The sequence below is a fragment of the Lissotriton helveticus genome, chromosome 5_1 (genome assembly GCF_964261635.1).
Source record: "Lissotriton helveticus chromosome 5_1, aLisHel1.1, whole genome shotgun sequence".
Classification (NCBI taxonomy): Eukaryota; Metazoa; Chordata; class Amphibia; order Caudata; family Salamandridae; genus Lissotriton; species Lissotriton helveticus.
The window spans coordinates 1,603,778,147-1,603,791,774 of NC_136065.1; the positions used below are offsets into that span (position 1 = coordinate 1,603,778,147).

Here is a 13,628-nt window from a genome sequence, read left to right on the forward strand (position 1 = left end):
AAAGTATCCTGATGTGACCATTGTATTGGTCACGCGGTCGGGGCAGGCAGACAGCATCCTCACAAAATTAGGTGGGAATCACGGCCTCACGTCAGCAGCAGGGCCATCAGAGACAGCCGTTTTCGCACTTTGCTACACTGATGGCCCTTTCAGTATCACTTTGCAGGCCCCTAGACACAGAGGGGAAGGGGAGGAGGTTGGGCGAACTGCAGAGGCCTTCCTCAATGTGCACGTTGCACCACAAAGGCAGAAAAATAAAGTTCCCGTACGCTTTTTAAGAAGTAGGGGAACGGACTAGCATCATTTTTAAAAGTAGGGGTACCCCGTGCCCTTCCGTTCCCGCACACTTCTAACACTGGTTTGGATTCACCTTCCTACCTTACTAGTCTGAATTTTACCCTTTCTCATTCATCCCCTAAACACTATTGATCATGCAACACAGAATTTAACTTACTTTAACTCAAAAATCACTTTACTAGATTTCCAATACTGAAAGCGGCATAACATGTTTATTTAAAATATGCTTTATTTGGTTTTTAGAACATGAATCATAGATATGCGAAAATCAAAGAAAACATTAGTACTTGATAAACAACAGGTATGAGAAAGTAAACACTCATCGAGTTACATGAAATTCAATCTGATTTTTTAAGTTACACCTGTGCTGGAAAAATATAAAGAAACATGTAACACATAGCTGGCATACACCTAGATATGTACTTTTACGAGATTTGACAATTGACAGTGAACAAAGCTTATAAGAGATGTATGATTTACTGGGGTCTCTTACTTAAATGTTTTATTGTACAAAGCTTATAAGTGAAATAGCAGCCATTTTTTACCAAAAGCAAATGATTTCTAGCACTTATATTTCTGCTGTGTATTTCCTCTTGCAAGAACGGCCTTGGAGAGCTCTTCCAGTATTTTGTTTTTATTCTTCTGCACATTTAGTTTGGATACCTTCAGAAGGTCTTCTACGTTATTTTTGCCATACGAAGCTTTGAATGTTGAGAACGTGTCTCTGTACTTCTGTATTTCACCTAAGAATGTACATGGGAAAAAAAACATGAGAAAACATCAATATTATCAGCACCTACTGACTGCTGGGAGTGGTTCAATCAATCGGAATGATCAGAATACAGGCATTAGTAGGCATAGTCGCGGACCTGTGCAGCAGAGACATGAATCAGACAGGGTATGTTGCAGCAAAGTAGACATGCAGCCAAAAGCTGAGAAGATGCTTATTTTATTTCAAGTCAATAAGATTGAAATACGATTTCATAATCACCAAACATATCATAATAAAATAATTCAAATCAATTGTCTTCCGTTTCCTGGCATTGTTTTTAAGTCTAATGCTAAGAAACATTTCATTGAGAGTAGGCAGGCTTCTTGGCATGGTTGCTGCAGTAATCCATGATTTAGAGGTGGGATTTAATAAGGATTGACACCAGTGTTTCCTCTACCACAAACCTGATTTAATCAGCAAAGCAAGAACGTGTGATAACTAGCACAAGAGTAGCGTAACGCAACTTTCAACATCCCAGCCTATTGCAGGAAAATAACCCAGTGGCAACGTGGAATTCACAGCGCGGCGGTAGCATGCGATAGACACCAGACAACGCGGCAAATGTCTGGGTGAAAATTAACGCCATGCCGCAAAAATGCAATACGAGAATAGAAAAAGACATGCAATCATGCAAATAGCGGGACAAAAATCGGAGAAAATTAGTCACAGGTCTGCAAATCCCACACGTCTGGCGGGACAATGCACCATAAAAACCACAGAAAAAATACACCAGAAACAAGCGAAAGCATGTAGCAACATGGATGCAACCTGACCCAGCGCAGAGGCCAACTCAAACGCCACAACCCCCCACAGACCACCAGCAAGTAACAATGGGGTTGGGGAAGGCCAAGGAGAAGAGGAAGAGGAAGACTGGGTGCTGACCGCAGGAAAACAAGGCCAGCGTCATGGGGGGTGACAGAACACTACCAGCAACCGACCCACCAGCAGACCACCTGGATTACAGTCGGAGTCCCGAGGAGGGTAATCCAGGAGGCCAATAGGTGCCGGCATGGCTTGACTACCTTAACCAGGCACCAACCCGCAGCCAACAGGAAGGCAGCAACGTTGACAGGAGGTGTCCTAACAGATGTGGGTGGGTGCTGAACCCATGGAATGTGAACCAGGACACATACGTAGGGGTCCATCACCCTTCTGGGCCCACTATGGAGACCCACACTGCCATAGAGACACATGCAGATGCACATTCAAGCACAGAACCATGCCCAAGGGTGCTCAAATAGCAGTCACACACCCATGTTGGCTCTGCGTACGATGGCCCTGGCCTCTCCCCTTACAAATTGAGTGGGTGACGACTAAGCTACATGGCCAAGCTCCAATCCGCTGCCTGCTGTGACATGTCTGCATCCGATGTACACAGTACAATGTAATGTCGTAGGGCCCAGGGCCCACATGCATACTACAAGACCACAGGGACACAGGCAGATATCATGTTGAACTGGCTATAGGCACATGCGCCCGGACCCTTTATTGGCAGGGCCACATGTACAGTGATGCCAGTGCTGGATGTGTGAGGAGTGAGTGTAAGCCATTCCACACGGAATGTCTGGTGCTGGCAACCACTTGAACATTGGACACCAGTGCAACGGAAACAGAAAACACATGCATTACAGAGTCAACTGTTGAGCAACTTGGAGTAAGCCGGAGAAAGCCCAGAGGACAGCCAACATGCAAACAGAAGTGTCAGTGACTTGCAGTGCACTGGGGTTGGGACACTAGAGATGAGCGTGCTCCTGTGAAGAAAAATTCTCGGATTGTGGTCCTTAGATATAACCCTATTGTAGATGCAGTGGGGTGTGTTACACCTGCATCATCTTCGCCATCAACGTCTCAGGGCCCCCACACTGTTTGAGGTGACATAGCTGCGCAACCGCTCCACAGCACAAAACACAATCAGCAACGGACAATGGCCTGCGGTGCAGCAAGGTATCAGACCGAGGATGGCATCCACGACAGGTCTGAGCAACTCCGTAAGTCTGTCAGGACCACCGTTTCAACTCTGGCAGATGGCGGTTGGAGGTGGTCCTTGTGGTGGTGGCATGTGCCTCATGCGGTGATGCGACGTCCGGCCTGGTCTTTGGTGTGTGAGCCCTGGTGGGACGTATTTGGGCCCGGAGGGTGCGTACAGTGCAAGGCCACAGAAAAATGGCGTTGATGACCCCAAGGCCTATGCTTTAGGGGCCATCCAATTTATCCGAGGAAGGGATCCCAGACCTGACCAGCACAGAGTTAGTGGCTGTGGATGCACTGCGGCTGGCACAGGCACCCAGCCACGGGACTGTGACTTGTGATGCAGACAGATGGGCCATGCGACCTGAGCGTGTCACCTTCAATGTCCGAGGTGTATGTTTTGGAGGGATGTGGGAGAAAGTGGAAGGTGTTCTCCAGGGCATGACACCAAAAAGTTTCATGTTACCCGGAGGGAGCAAATGGAGGAGTGGAATGCGACAGCCTCGTTGCCACCACAAATTCGGGATCAGCTACAGGCAGATGAAAACTGCCCCCTAGTCCATAGACTCAGACGCCACCAAAGGCTGACCTCCTTGACTGTGACCCGGCTTTCGTCCGGACTGAGCCGCATCTTGCTTTTGCTGGTCTCCATGCGACCACTGGTGTGGACTCTGCCATTTGGTATTCATGGCTAGGTGCTGGATAGGAGACCTACTGGTTCCCATGGTAGCCTTGGCCCCTCATCCACGTATTGCCGGCTGGCGTTGAACAGGGTTTGTGGCAGCATTTGTCGCCGGTTGGTGGGACATGTACGCAGCAGATTGCCCACAACACGTGCGTGCATCCGGCTATGGTGTATGGTTCTTGCTTGGTCTCCAGCAGATACTGTGCATTGTGTTGGATGTATGGGGACTGGGGTGCCAGGGTGATGGTTATGTCCAGGACAGGTGTGGGCGACTTGGATGTGGCTGGCTGTGAGACTCCGCCGACTCTGGCAGGTGTTGTTTGTGGTGTGCCAGAGGCCAACAGGTTCAGCACAGCCAGCAGCTTGGTGTGGGGTGGGATGTTGGATGTCAGCTGTGTTGGTGTCGTTGGTCTGTTAAGCGATGATGGCCAGGATGCGTAGGATGGTTGTCCCTTTCAGCCTGTAGTGGACAGTGACATTGTCAGATGTTGGGCCTGTGAGGAAGGTGCGTTTCTTGGGGGGCCGCTGTCTTTATCTGTGCTGTCTCTGTGGTGGTCAAGGGAGCAGGGGGTGCCGGGTGGGTATTGTGGCAGTCTTGGGTGTCCGTGCTGCAATTTGAGTGGCTCCATGGCATCTGTTGCCCTTCCGATAACGCCCTGGGCTGGGCATTTTGTAAGGCTCTGCTAGGCTCCAATTTCTCACATGAATTGCCTCCTTCATTCTTACAACATGTCTACACCCATTCTTTCCTTTCATCCAATGTAGTCTATTTCCTATTTCCTATCTCATCTATCCGCCTTTTTGCCTTCCTGTCACATCTAAATGTTTGAGATGATCTGAGAGCAACCCAAAGTGCTGTACAAGCAACATACATAACATTACACGTATCTCCTAGTCTGTTTACAGATGTATCAGACTTTTTACATGGACCCTTCCTTTTTTTATACATTTGTTTTTTGAGTTTTAATGCACAAACAGACAAATAACAAAAATGTAACATAGAAGTCAATCTGTCCCTCCCCATGCCACAGCAGCACCTTTGTCATCATAATAGAGCCAAATAAGCATCTACATAGATATCTGCACACCGCGGTTTGTCCTAGGATGATCTCCCAGACCCATAAAAAGGTTGAGGCTTACTTCATTTTAGATCATATGCCGCCTCCTGCCATGGTCTCCACACTTTCTCAAATTTGTTAGCACAAGCTTGGCAGACCAACTTCTCTACCCTCATACACCAGTTCAGATTTGTCCTCCCAGTCCGCCACTTTTGGGATAAGTGCTTCCCCCCCAGTTTCTGATTAGGACTCTCCGGGCCACCATCAATGCAGCATTGCAAAATAACAATACATACCTGTCCAGGGTGTGTTTCACCAAAATTCGAATCATCACAAGGCTGGGAGTTAGGTCCAGTGTAAAATCAATAACCTGGGATATCTTACTGCAGCTCTTTACCCAATAGACTCCGATAGCGGTGCAGTTCTAAAGTATATGCATTGGAAAGTTCCCTTCTGCTGAAGCCCCTTTAGGGACAGGTCATCACCAGTTTTCCATATTATGAATAAGCATGTCCTCGGGAAGTATGTATGCCCAAGACATATATTTTTTAACTGTATCAGCTAGAAACATGCCTGTATAGCTACGTCCCTGGGATATCATCATGCCTATTTCCATGCATCATCCTCCAAGACCCCTAGGTCTCATTCTTATTTGCTCCTTAGTGTATTGAGGAAGGGTAGGCTATTGACCTGGACAGTGGTGTAGATTTAGGAGATCGTGTGTTTGTGCAGAAGGGATCCAAGTTGCTTAAATTCCAGTGGTCTTTCCTCTGCCACCTCGCACAGTAAGGCCCAATATCCCTAAATGATGTGTTTCACATGCAGGTAATAGAGGACTGGCCCGCTGTCCGCTCAAATTGCTGCTGAAGCTCCACAATTGGTATCATACCACCATCACTGTAGTTATTCCACAGCACTGAGATCTCAAGAGGGTCCCACTTTTCTTGACCCTCCACTGTCCGCAATCTTTTAAACATCTTGGAATCCCAGAGTGGCATTTCTAACATCACTTTTCCCTTCCATGCCAGAAGGGTCATCGTCTGTTACCAGATCCTTACCACCACGGCTGTTGGGTCAGCAAGGAGGTTGTCATGACATCTGGTAGAGGTGGGTAATGGTGCCCCCAGAGTCCATCGGTCTCCTGTACTCTAAAAAGAAGGGGTCCTGCTGTGTCATGAAAGGTCCAGTCATTCACCACCAGCAACTGGGCTGCCTGGGTATATATTTTCAGGTTGGGGGTGGCTACCTATCCTGTCATATGGTTTCATGTTGAGAGAAACCAGGGCTATTCTGGACGCTCCTCTATACCAGAGCAGTAGACTCTTTGTGGCCTCCACGTCCTGAAAGAAATGATCGGGTATTTCAAATGGAGTGTTTTGGAGAATATACAGGAACTTGGGTAAGTAAATCATTGTGTACAGTGCAGCACTAGCGACCATGGACGGGGCAGTTTTCGCCAGTGCTTCACATCTCTCCTTTATCCATTCAATTTATTCCCCAGATTTATCCAGAAAAAGAATTTGCTATACACTGTTATGTATATGCCCAAGTATTTGAGACCTCTCGTCTCCCACTGCAAGGAATAAACTCAGTTTCTAGGCAGCCCCAGTCAGTCAGCGGGTAGGCTAAAGATTTACTCCAATTAATAAATATTCAGTCAAATCTGCTAAACACCTCGAGGATCTAAAGAACTTTCATGACTGATCTTGCTCAGTTCAACAGGTACCTGTCCTTCTAATTAAGGTCCACCTTCAGGCCACATATCAGTGCATGCCCCCTAATCCATGTTGCTGATGGGTAAATTAGGGGAAGACCGGTAACACCCCTGCCTTGAACTTCATCCCAGCCTAAATACTTTCAAACGTGCCTTTGACTCTGACGTGAGAGAGGGCTCCCTATACAGCAACTTGACCCATTTCAGAAAAAACGAGCCAAAGCCCATCTTCTGCAAGATGCCAAATAGGTACTATCACTCCACTGAGGCAAACGCGTTCTTAGTGTCCAGGGCCACCAATACCACCAGCTCCTGCAACTTATTTCTCAGAAACAAGCAGCCAAATAGGCATTTTAAATTAAGCCTACTCAACCTTTAACAATGTCTCAACATGTAATACCTGAAAGACAATTAATCAAATGCACTCTTTCTTCAATATAGGTGTAATCACAAATTTGCAAACATAGTGCTTGAGAAAGGGTGAACGGTGCGAGTGAGGCACGTGATATGGTGACAGCACCAAAGGATAATTAAAAATGGTACATACATCAAAACATGAGTAGTGAGGCCTAAATTAATTTGAAACATGTTATGAGCTAAAGAAGCCATTCAACGTTCTCACAGCTTCTTTGGCCCAAATTATGTTTCACAACCACTATGTGTGCACCTTTGTGATTTCACCTATATTGAAGAAAGAGTATTGCTGTCTGAAATTGATGACTTTCCACTAAAACATCTAAAAAAGAGCATGATATTAAATGGTGGTGTATTTCTCTTTTTTTGCCTTCTTCGTGTATTTGTTTACATTTGATTAATTGTCCTTCAATCATTACCTTTTGAGACACATTTGTTTGTTATTACATTGCCCGGGTCTCAACTGGGTTTACAGGATTCCTCCTGTTGTATTTCCTCCTAATCAACCTATAAGGCATAAACTACAATTGGGCACCCATTGTGTCCTCTACTTGGATTAGTCAGTCCTCCAGCACCTTTTCAAAAACTTGTGCCTCCACATTGAAGAGTGAAATGTGGTGTATTAGGGCCACAGAAGGTTTTCGTTCTTTGTGGAAAAGAACAATGTTAGTCTGATGTAGGATTTTGTGCAGTATGCCCAGTTCCCTAGCTTCTCAGTACATGTCCCGTAGGGGGCCTACTATGCGAGATTTCATGCATTGAAAGAACTCTGAGGGAACACTGTTTAGACACAGGGACTACCTGCCCCATATCTTGGCCAGGGCCTCCAAGATTTCTATCTCAGTTGTCTCCCGCTCTAAGGACTGTCTTGCATTGTCCGCAAGTCAGGAAACTGGGATATCCCGGATGAAGCCACCTATGTCATCCCAGGTGTCCCATGTCATTTGTGATATACTTGCCCAAGATAATCCATGTTGTCCATGGGTAAATTAGGGGAAGAAAGGGGACACCCCTGCCTTGAATTTCATCCCAGCCTACATACTTTCAAACGTGCCTGTTAAACCTGGCATCATTGGCGTGAGTCTCCCTTCCATTTTTGATGGATTGCACCCTCTGTTTTGATATGTTTTTTCTGGCTTTATGCTTTGGGCACTGTGCCACTGATAATCAGTGCCACAGTGCAAGTGCTCCCTATGTTAAAGTAATCTACTAATTGGTTCTTCCATGATTGTTTTATTTGATTTATCTGTCAGCCCCTAGTACAGTGCACCATGTGTGCCCATGGCTTGTAAATCAAATGCTGTGGGTGGGCTTGTAGCACTGGTTGTGCTACCCACAGAGGCAGCTTGTAAAGTATGCCTCAGGCCTGCCAATGCAAGGCCTGTGTACAGTCTAGTACTGCCATGTCGACTTGGCCAAGTGCACCCACTTGCCAGTCTCTAAACCGTCCCTTTGCTTCATATTAGATGCCCCTATGGTAGGCCCAAGGGCAGGGTGCATTGTAAGTATAAGGTAGGACATGCTCTGATGTGTGTAGCACTTTCTAATAGTGAATTACAGCCATTTTCGTTTTCCTCTATTGAAGGCTACATGTTCTCAAAGGCCAGAATGGGCAGTTAGATTATTACATTCTTATAATCCTAACTGACTCAGGGAACACGGTAGAAATTCAAATTTAGTATGCCTGAACTCAGAATAATAAAATACATCTATTAGTAAAGTTTATTTAATATTCTGTATTTGCAAATACCACTTTTAGAAAGTAGGTATTTGCTTGTCTAACCATTTGAGCCTGCCTCTACTGGGTTGTGTATTCCTTGTCTGGGTTTGTGAGTGACAGGGCTGGAGGATTCCAGGAGACAGGCTGGGGCAGCCCAGTGGTGAAAAGAGAGATCTGTATTTAGATGGGAGGGAGGAGTTGCACCTGGGACCTGAATAGGGCTGGGCCTTCCCTCTACAATGCTGGCTCCACTTTCTGTGGCTTGACTGATGTCTCTGCCCTGCACTGTGAAAGGAGACGCGGAATCATGTCAACAGAGTGCTCCAGAGCTGTATCTTCCCTCCCCTGTGCTGGCTCCACCTCCTATGTGGCGGCTGATGTCTCTGCCCTGCACAGTGAAAGGAAGAAGAGAGTCATGTAAACAAAGTGCTCAGGAACTGATTTGGACTAGGCAGAGGCCTCTCTGCCTTCAGAGAACAAAGGATTTTGGGGTATAAATATTGGGACCCTGATCCCAAGAAAATATATCACTACTGGAACAAGAAACCTTTCTGCCAAGGACAAGAATCAAGGAAGCTGCAGGAGTTGTACTACCCCTCTGCCAGTGTGCTGTTTTGCTGGGTTGGCCTGCAGTGGTTGCTTCATTGCCAAGGGAAAGGAGAAGGAACTTTGTAAGGACTTTCATCTAAAGAATATTCTCCAAGGGCTTGAAATGTGCTTACCTCTTGCTGAAGTCTTCAGGTCCAAAAGACTTCACCTCCAGCTCCCTCCTGGATTTCCTTGCTGGGAATTCTGACTCCAGTCACTTGCGTGCCGCTGGGAGCTGGAAGCGCGACGCATCGAGAAGAATCGTATCGCCACTGCAGATGAAATCATCGCAACGCCGGAGAAGCGAGCCTTCTTCGCATCTCCCTTGAAGCGTGCGTTCATCGAAGCTGCCTGCTGTCGCATCACCGGAGAGGCGTGACGCCATCGTGAGAGTCACCATCACATCACCGGAGAATCGTGTCACAGGGCCTGTCGCGGCTCCAATGTACAGAGTCGTCGCAAGGCTGCTAGGGCGTCATCGCATCGTCATCGCATCACCGCATCAAGGGCACCATCTTCTCGCATTGCAACCGGATCATCGCATCGCATCAAGGCACCATTTTGCGCACCGCAATGGCCCTCGCAGGCTGAGAATCTATGCATACCCTCCGCACCGGTAAGGCTCACGACGAGTCCCCTACTCTGCGCAAGCATTGAGGAATTACACAACCGTTCCCCCAGGAACCGACGCATCGCCCCTTTTCCGAGCCTTTTGTTCACTTTGCGTTACGCATCCAGGTACTTTGTTGAGAACTTTGTCGCATTTACCAACAACTTGAACTAAGATATTTTAATCATCTTTTAAGTAATCTTAAGTGTAGAATTGTGGATTTTTGTCATTTATGGTCTTGTGTTAAGTCTATATAAAGAATACTTATTTTTATAAAACCTGTGTTGGGTCCATCTGTAGTGTTTTCGCTGTATTACTGTGTATAATCATAAATGCTTAACACACTACCTCTGAGATAAGCCTGTCTGCTTGTGCAAAGCTACTAAGGGGGTGAGCAGGGGTTATTAAGGAATGTAATCCCCTTATCCTGACTTAGAAGTAAGGGTTCCTATTTGGACAAAGGTGAATGCCATTGCCAACTAGAGACCCCCAGATCTAACAGTGCCTTTGACTCTGACGTGAGAGAGGGCTCCCTATACAGCAACTTGACTCATTTAAAAAAAGAACGAGCCAAAGCCCATCTTCTGCAGGATGCCAAATAGGTACTACCACTCCACTGAGTTCAAAAGCTTTCTTAGTGTTCAGGGCCACCAATACTGCCAGCTCCTGAAACGTATTTTCAGAAACAAGCGGCCAAATAGGCATCTTAAATTAAGCCTACTCAGCCTGTAACAATGTCTCAACATGTAATACCTGAAAGACAATTAATCAAATGCACTCTTTCTTCAATATAGGTGTAATCACAAATTTGCAAACATAGTGCTTGAGAAGTGGTGAACGGTGCAAGTGAGGCATGTGATATGGTGACAGCACCAAAGGCGTAATTAAAAATGGTACATACATCAAAACATGAGTAGTGATGCGAAAATGAATTTGAAACATGTTATGAGCTAAAGAAGCCATACAACGTTCTCACAGCTTCTTTGGCCCAAATTATTTTTCACAAGCACTATGTGTGCACCTTTCTGATTTTATCTATATTGAAGAAAAAATATTGCTGTCTGAAATTGATGCATTTCCACTAAAACATCTAAAAAAGAGCATGATATTAAATAGTGGTGTATCTCTCTTTTTTTGTCGTCTTCATGTATTTGTTTACATTTGATTAATTGTCCTTCAATCATTACCTTTTGAGACACTCATTGTTTGTTATTACATTGCACGGGTCTCAACTGGGTCTACAGGATTCCTCCTGTTGTATTTCCTCCTAATCAACCTATATGGCATAAACTACAATTGGTCTGGTGCAACCATTGTGTCCTCTATTTGGATTAGTCAGTCCTCCACCACCTTTTCCAAAACTTGTGTCTCCACATTGAGGGATGACATGTGGTGTATAAGGGCCACACTCCTAAGAAGGCTTCAGTTCCTTGTGGAATAGTACATTGTTGGTCTGATGTAGGATTTTGGGCAGTATGCCCAGTTCCCTAGCTTCTCAGTACATGTCCCGTAGGGGGCCTACTATGCGAGATTTCATGCACTGAAAGAACTCTGAGGGAACACGGTTTAGACGCAGGGACTACCTGCCCCATATCTTGGCCAAGGCCTCCAAGATTTCTATATCAGATGTCCCCCCCTCTAAGGACTGTCTTGCATTGTCCTCAAGTAGGGGAACTGGGATATCCCTGATGAAGCCACCCATGTCATCCCAGGTGTCCCACGTCATGTGTCATATACTTGCCCAAGGTAATCTCCAAACGACTGTGCGATGTTGCCTGGTCTGTCTGCCATAGCCCTCTGGAAGCCTTATAGATCTTCATTTGACCCACCTCATTCATGACTGGGCATATGCTAATATCTTCTTGATCATTTTGCCGGCTTCATAGAGCTTGCTCTGTGTGCTCCAGTAATGTTTACTGGCCTCACACTGAACCAAGGTTCTATATGTCTTTCTTAGGGGCTCCATGCGATGTGCCAACTCTGTGGTTGGACTCGCCAAATATTATGCATCAGTCATTTCTTTAAGTCCCAGCAATCCCTCAATTTTTTCCTGCGAGGTATGCAATCAAGTGTACTCTCGGTTGTATGTCTAAACAACTACTGCCTAAACCACGACTTCCTTAACCACGAAAGCCTAACCACGAGATATTCTTAACCACTACCTTTTTTAACACGACTTCCTAAACCACGAAATGAAACATTTTCAGACATATACATTGATACCATAATTGTATCCATCATGCACACACACCCTCTATTGCCTACATAATGAATGGGGAGTGAAGTATTCAATTGTGAATCCATTATTGATAACCCCAATAATAAATTACCCATATGCAATCATAATATACTTCTCTCTGAATCCTGGCATAGTCACTGGATGAAAAGGGGACTCAATCATTGCTCCACTCCTACGAAATCAATGGCACACCATCTTGTACAGGCCTACCATTGACTTATTTCTATTTCCTTATTAAGAGGAACAAATTCTTGATTGATTGAGGGCAAGGGCGTTGCTGGACTTGGGGTGAGGTGGCAGAAGGAGCAGCCTCTGCTGTGGCTACAGTGGATGTGTGGTGTCTGGGCGAGGGAGGCAGAGCATAGGTTTTGGCATGGTTGGTGGAAGTTGAAGGGGTGGTTCTTGTATGCTGGTCCTTGGTCAAGAAGGGCTCTGTAGGCATGTTACTTGAATTGCCACCACTTATGGGCCGGGAGCCAGTGGGGGCTCCCTACATGCTGGGTGGTATAGGTATGTCTGGGCAGGCTGAGAATCAGTCTGGTTGCTGAGTTCTGTACCTTCTGGAGTCTTCTCATGAGTTTTGTGATGGTCCCTGTCCCCTCAGGTACCAAATCTCCATCCTGCTCTCAGCCAAGTACAGGGCTGTGGCTACAGGAGAGTGGTCTGAAATGCCTAGGGGCAAATATTCGGTGTGTCAGAATACCTTGCTGCTTTGTGGCTGTGTCAACAAATAGTCCAGATGTGATAGAGAGTACGTCAAATTAGAGGCAAAGGAGTATTGTCTTTCCCCCGGGTGTTCTTCCCTTCATAGATCAACCAGTCTCACCACCTCCAGAAAGTCATAAAGGAGGGTATCTACTCTGGGCTGTGAGCTAGACCTGGTCACTCTGTTGAGGTCCACCTGCAGTGTTAGGTTTAGGTCACCCTCCATTATCACAAGGGCTTTGGGAACTGCTGTTAAACATTCTCCTAGTTTCACCAATCTACCCGCTTGCAGGCCTACCACCAGGCATCTGTTGTTCCAGTAGCTGCTAATCGCAGCATAGCATCTCAGTGGATCCACCCTGGTACAGGTCACTTATAGAAGGAATAGTGTATGTGCCAGCATCCTCACCCCTCTTCGGCCACCATGAATTCAGGGGTAGATAGTCGGCAGTAGCAGCCCTGTGTGAGGAATCTACACCTATCACCTGTTAAATGTGTCTCCTGCAGTAAGACCAAATCTGGGTAATTTCAGTTTAAGTATTTTAACACTATATCCCTTTTCAGCCTATGTTCCAGTGTACTTACTTTCCGGGAGAAAAATGTGAGTGCTTGCCCTCCCAGGTCATGCTGTATTATTGTACCTGCCATATTGGGTGTGATAATATTCCACTCTGTGGCTGGTGCACTCAGTGCAGCCATGCGCTATATGAACATCGTAAAGAAGATAATACAAATTGGATCCCCCTCTCCTCTCAGCTCCCAGTCGTTTCTCTCTACCTATTTCCTGTCCCTTTACAAAGATGATTATCCTTTCAATCTTTATAGCTTTTTCTCAGATTTTACTCTCTTATATTAATT

General features: G+C 46.0%; 1 protein-coding gene across 2 annotated transcripts in view; it reads right to left on the minus strand.

The window, feature by feature from the left end:
• Positions 1 to 508: 508 nt before the first annotated feature.
• The window catches only part of LOC144755649 (cytosolic phospholipase A2 gamma-like), a 649,811-nt gene continuing 636,691 nt past the window's right edge, over positions 509 to 13,628 (minus strand). Inside the window, exon 17 of one of the 2 annotated variants that reach the window (XM_078644799.1) lies at positions 509 to 1,040. In XM_078644799.1, coding sequence (XP_078500925.1) covers positions 859 to 1,040 — 182 coding nt within the window. In that variant the 3' untranslated portion in view covers positions 509 to 858. The remainder of the gene's footprint in view (positions 1,041 to 13,628) is intronic. The other variant, XM_078644800.1, reaches the window with a different exon arrangement.